The 6,000-nt window shown below is 37.6% G+C and overlaps 1 protein-coding gene across 1 annotated transcript in view; it reads right to left on the bottom strand.

Moving 5' to 3' along the window:
- Window positions 1–512: 512 nt before the first annotated feature.
- The window catches only part of KIF14 (kinesin family member 14), a gene marked incomplete at both ends in the record, with an annotated part of 49,428 nt that continues 43,940 nt past the window's right edge, over window positions 513–6,000 (bottom strand). The window contains 5 exons of the mRNA XM_084245399.1: window positions 513–871; window positions 1,221–1,353; window positions 2,120–2,194; window positions 4,720–4,842; window positions 5,379–5,534. Coding sequence (XP_084101525.1) covers window positions 513–871; window positions 1,221–1,353; window positions 2,120–2,194; window positions 4,720–4,842; window positions 5,379–5,534 — 846 coding nt within the window. The remainder of the gene's footprint in view (window positions 872–1,220; window positions 1,354–2,119; window positions 2,195–4,719; window positions 4,843–5,378; window positions 5,535–6,000) is intronic.

The raw sequence follows: 6,000 nt of genomic DNA, 5'->3' as shown, positions 1-6,000 counted from the left end.
GAACACTTCTCAAAATGGCAACCAGATAATCCTTCAACAGAGCTGTGCATTTAACGATGCACGCTGAGCTCCCTTAAACTTATGCTAGTAATTTCACCCTAAGTCTCAGAGAAAAGGCACAGGCACAAACATAACTGATTGTTTAGATTTTTACACATGAGAAAAACAACTATTTCTAACCAGGCCAACAAACCAACAGTATATTGATGTTAAAGATAAATATTTAAAAATTCAAGGGAACGAGAAACTAGAGAAAGGAGGTGGGTTTGAAACTCCAAATTTCATTCTCTTGAGACAATGTTCCAATGTGGTGGAACTGTGTGCGGAGACACTTCTGAGGGCACGTCCAGGCATCTTGACATCAGCATCCCATAATGCTTACGTTGTTCGTACTCCACAGTTGACCGCCACAGACGTGGACTTCCTGGCAATGTGTATACTTTTCTTGCTTTATATATGCTCCTGAGAAGGGAAAGGGCCTAGTCACTGTTCCAGTGCCTACGCATCGGCGGTCACACCCACTGAATGCTCCGTGGCATGAATTCCTCCAAGCCCGCTTGGGATGAGCCATGCAGCTCATAGACACGCTTCGGCACACCTCTGTTCCTGCTGGAGTCGGTCCTGCTTGAGCTAGGTGGGGGGTATCCTCCTCCGCTGCTATTTTGATCACTGGTTTCCCAAGGTGTCAACGAATTGGGTCTTTCTTCAGATTCAAAACATAAGAGGAGAGACTTGGCTAGAGATTCTAGTTCCCTGTGGTCACAGCTGTCAAGAGAAGGAGAGCGCACACCAGAGTCATGTCCAACATCCCTGGCCAGGGTGCAGATACTTTCCACACAATTCTTGAGAAGACTGACGTCACTGCGGCACCCTGTGAAAGGAGAAGAAACAGTTAAATAACCTTTTCATGTTTCCTCGGGTGTTTATTACTGTTATATGACTCTAGATAGCTTTTAGGTCAAATTGACCCTATCAAGACAATTCTAAACTGCTTAAGTCTCAACTTATCTGCTAGCACCTAATTTCTTAGGATCTAATTATTTAAGAAGAAGTATTTATATATATTAAGTGGGAATTCAATGACACAAGTTTCTATATTGTCAATAATGACAATGAAACAACTTTAATTAGGCTTTACATCATGACATGACTCAAAAAGATGTGAAAGTCCTTAAATTATGAAATTCTCATTAATTACAAATTTCATTTGAAGTGTATACCTCTCAGTGCAGAAATAATAACTTGAATAGTTTGCTGTAAGCAATGTTTTAACTTCAAGAATTCTGGAGCAAGATTGGCTATTTTCTTCAAATCATGGTATCCAGGATTTTCTTCTTCAGTTTTGAAACTTTTCTGTGTAAATAAAGTTAATATTTAAAAAAAAAATAGGATATTTGGCGGTAAGTCTTAGTCAATATGATTTTAATTAAAAAAAATGATTTTAATTACCAGAATTTTATATTCAACAAGAGAATGAGTTTAATTCCCTCACCAGGATATAACTGCTTTTACAAACAAACCCAAGCTATAATATTAACAATTTACTGGTCAAAGAATGAGAGACTTTTCACCAGTTTTAAACCAAAGTTCAACCAACCTACTACATGAGAATTAAATGAACCAACTGTACCAGTTATTATCCAATATCAAAGATCAATTTATTTAATTTTAAGAGTTCAGCTTTATATTCTCCACTTATTTTTATTTAAATAAAACTTTTCAAGCCATAGAAATCTGCTCCTTTTTAACACAGTGATTATATATTAGTTTATATTTTACTATTTACCTGTCATGAGAATAATTTGTCTAATTCATCTGTATTTTAAAATCTGAGCAGATTAATTATTAAACACAATTTTTTAGCCTATAATGACTATTCCAGCAAAAGCAAGAAGAAACACATAAAATATTTTAATTAATCAACTTCTATATAACATCTTAACCATGCCTAAAACTAGCAAGTCATAACATTTAAGAGGAAGTAGCTGGAGAACTTCACACATGCTTCAACTAAATGTGCACTAAGGAGTTATCTGGCTAAGGACAAAAACTGAAAATAAATTATGTACTCAAACCAAATGAGATGGTAAAACACACAAACAAAATCAGACTCTCTTACTGTCTTCCATTCAGCAAAGAGGTTTTCAAGAGATCGAACCAATCCCCCGGCATGAGCTTTCATCTGCTTGGTAACCTACAGAGGATGTTAAAATATTTTAGTATATAAATAATTATTTAGCAGTATAAAACTCTTAGAAGTTTATGGAATCAGATAGGTTAAAAGGTTGTAGTCTAGAATTCAGAAGACTGGAACTCTATTTCCAGGATAGCAATTTACTAGCAACTATAGCTAAATAAGTAGAATTTAGTTACCTTATATAAGTGAAATTTCTTTCAAAATAAATTACACCTTGATTTCTACATGAAATGCAGATACCCTTTGAAGCTCGTTATGCTAGCTTTTATCCTATATTTACATATTTGTAGGAATAAGATTTCCAAAACTTCCCTTGGAAGGTGGTGAGATAATTAGTATACCAAGCAAAATTATGCTCTAAGAACTTTACACATGCATCTTTTCCAGCTTCATTGAGGTATAATTGTCATATCACATTGTATTAGCTTAAGGTAGGCAACATGATTTGCCACATGACATGATCACTGTAAGTTAACATCCATCATCTCACATACTTAACAATATTTTTTTCCCTTGTGATGAGAAGATCTAGTGTCTTAGCAGCTTTCAGGTGTATAATACTGCACTGTAAACTATAGTCATCATCTTGGACATGACATCCCAGGACTTATTCATCTCATAACTGGAAGTTTGCACTTTTGAGCACTTTACCCATTCCTTCCCCTTCCCCTTTGCAACCATCAAGCTATTCTCTGTTTCGATGAGTTCAGGGGTTTTTTAGACTCCACATATGAACGAGATCAGAAAGTATTTGTCTTTCTCTGTCTGACTTGTGTCATTTACATATACTTTATTATTTGATTCTCAATTACAGCCCTATTCATTTTTCAGATAAGGAAACAGACCTGGGGTCCTAGCTCCTAAGACTTCCCAAGCTAAACTCTAATTACTTTCACACTGCTCAATGCTGCCCCCTACAGTGCTTTCTCTCTTCATTTCTGCCAGGGGGTTCTGTTTAAGTATTTAATTGGCTTCACCCAGGCAGTTCTTCCCCAGGTCTAATTCAAATCGCCTCTATGGGGTAAAACAACTATGGCAAAAACAAAAGAACATTCAAATTCCTTACCCTACCCCAACCCCTGCTTCCCCCAACCATAGCTTTAAAATTGTAACCCTAGTGCCTTATTTTGAGCCTATTTTCTATGTCTTCTGATATTTTGTGTCTTCCGTAGGTTCTTTTTTTTTTTTTTAAAGATTTATTTATTTATTTATTTATTTATTTATTTATTTATTTATTTATGCAAGCACTGGGTACAGTCAGAAGCGCTGGGGGTGAGAGAATTCACCAGAGCCAGAGCGGGGAGCAGAGCAGGCAGAAGGACCGAAGTACACTGCTGAGGGGAGCAGCGGGCGGCAGGAGAGGTCTGCGCGCCATGTGGGACCCTCCTCCGGTGGCCGGGGAGCAGCCGGGGATAGAACCGATGCTGCAGAGGCTGCGGGCAGCTTTGCAACCCAGCGCTCAACTGCTGCGCCACCGGGGAGGCCCTCTGTAGGTTCTTATCAGTATTTTTATGTACATGATTTTATTACATTTTAAAAAAAGTAACATTCTAAAAAACCCAAACTTTTCTATCACTACTAATTTCTACAAGTTTGCTGTTCATTGCATGAACAATGATTTGTGATCTTATTTACAGAATACACTGAGTTCTGGAGTCAGGCAGGTAGAATATAAAATCCTGGTTCTGGGCGTCAGAGCTGGGGCTGCAGCTCGTGAAACTCCCGGCATGAGAGCAATTGCTTCTTTGCAGGAGGCTTACTATTGCCTTGTGGAAAGCACCGAGTAAGTCTTACCAGGAGATTACTTATTTAAGAAACAAGTAGCTGACAACCTGTAACACAGGTATTAGTACATGTGACAGATGAAGAAACAGGCTCAGCACTCTCAGTAACTTGTTCCGTGATTGCTGGAAAGTGACAGATGTCAATGCTCATCTTCCAATGTCAAAACCCAGCCTGTCCTCCTGCACCACCTCTAAGACTGCATTGATTTTGGCCTTTAGTGTTAATTAGCTGGAAGAGATGGAGAGGAGGCTCTGACTTAGGCCTAATCACTCAAATTGTCACTGGTTCTATATCTTCACTGGTTGTATACACTAAGAAAAGTAACTTATGTGAATGTCCCTGGCAAAATACTGATTTCAAGATATTAGATCAATAAATGGTCATTTCCATTCTGAAGTGGATCAGTACAGACCTAAACAAAGATAAGGTAGAAAAAGACAAACAGTGAACACTAGATGTCACTGCCACTCTCCACTCTGCCTAGCAGTTCATCCAGACTGAATTCTCACTGATGATGGCTGGGACAGGGTCTAGCAAAGTATTAACTATGACAGACATTTTAACAAGTCAAGAGTAAAATCACCATAACACAGTATCAGTCTTTTCAATAAGAAAAATTCAACACAAATTAAAATATAAATGTTATAAATATCTAATTCTTTCAAGTTAAACTACTGTTCAGAATCAGCTTTGTAGTTTGCATGGTGCTATGTAGAACACCCTTTTATTTCTCTTACCTCATTTTGGGTAGACTGCTTTAAAAGTTCATGCTGAAGTTCTTTGGCTTTTCTTATTCCAGAATCTAATAGAATCTTCATTCCTAAGCCTACACCATCATAAATAGCATCCACAAAATCCTCCTAGAAAATGTTTTTAAGCATTAAGTTGTAGAATTAGATTTTATATTAAAAAAGATCAAATAATTAAGTTATGTCTTCTGCTTATTTTAGGACTATAATACATCTCAAGCTTATTAAATTCAACAAAAGCTGGAATAAGAACTAAGTCTACAAGGAAAGAAAATTGGCAAATCTGTTATTTAGCATTACACATGTAACATGTGGTAGAGAATGTCTGTGAGCTTAAGCAGAAACTGTGTTGCGAGAACAGAATAACATTCTGATACCATGTTTTCAATGGCGTGAATTACAGCCGTGAATTGATTTTCTATGATTACACAGTTCTTCCCGTGTTCATTGGCCGAGCAAAGGCTTCCTTAGTAGGTAGCTGTGGTCGAACCAAAATTCCAAAATGAAGATTCCAAAATTATCCAGCACATTTTACATATTTAGAGCAAACAGTTTTAAATCTTATTTATAAACTATGAAAAGACTGAGCTTTTTAAAAATAGTGATACTCTTAGCAGAATCTTTCAAAACTCATGTTGTTAAATTACCTGGACACCAGCGCCACTGTCACTGTTCCCCGGATCACACAGCCTGCTCCCTGTAAGGGCTGCCAGCTGCCCCACGCATCTCACAGCTTGTCGTACAATCTGGATAACTTTCATTTGAGCCTCCTTTACCATTGATGGTATCTCAGAACAGCATCCCTGTAACATAAAAATGGACCAGTACATGAGGTTGTGAAGGAAGGTGAAGAAAGGACAAGAAAAGTTATTGAAAGAAAACCCATTTCACATTCATTGTCATAGTGACTAAGCCTCGTGAGTCTCCGTCGGAACAAGAGAATGTGCAATTTTATAGCTACAAATGGCGAGGACATAACTGAGGGAGAGTCTCTACCCTCCAAGACCTTATACGCCAACAAGCAAGTAGGCAGAATGGACACGGGAATGCCAAGAGAAGGACAACTTGGTGACTCTTTTACCTTTGAACTTTTCCTGTTCAACAGACACCTGACAGAGGGTTAATAAAGGTATGTTTTACTTTCTCGTCTAGAGGAAAAGGATTATTTTATTAAGTATTTAAAAACAATTACTTAACATTGACTTATAAAAACATCACAACTTCACACCTTCAGGAAGGCTCCAGAATATAAACATGCTGCCTCACCTT

This window comes from Talpa europaea, assembly GCF_964194135.1.
Source record: "Talpa europaea genome assembly, chromosome: 10".
Taxonomy (NCBI): domain Eukaryota; kingdom Metazoa; phylum Chordata; class Mammalia; order Eulipotyphla; family Talpidae; genus Talpa; species Talpa europaea.
The sequence above is the reverse complement of the archived record's forward strand: the minus strand, read 5'-3'. Positions and strand labels throughout refer to the sequence as shown.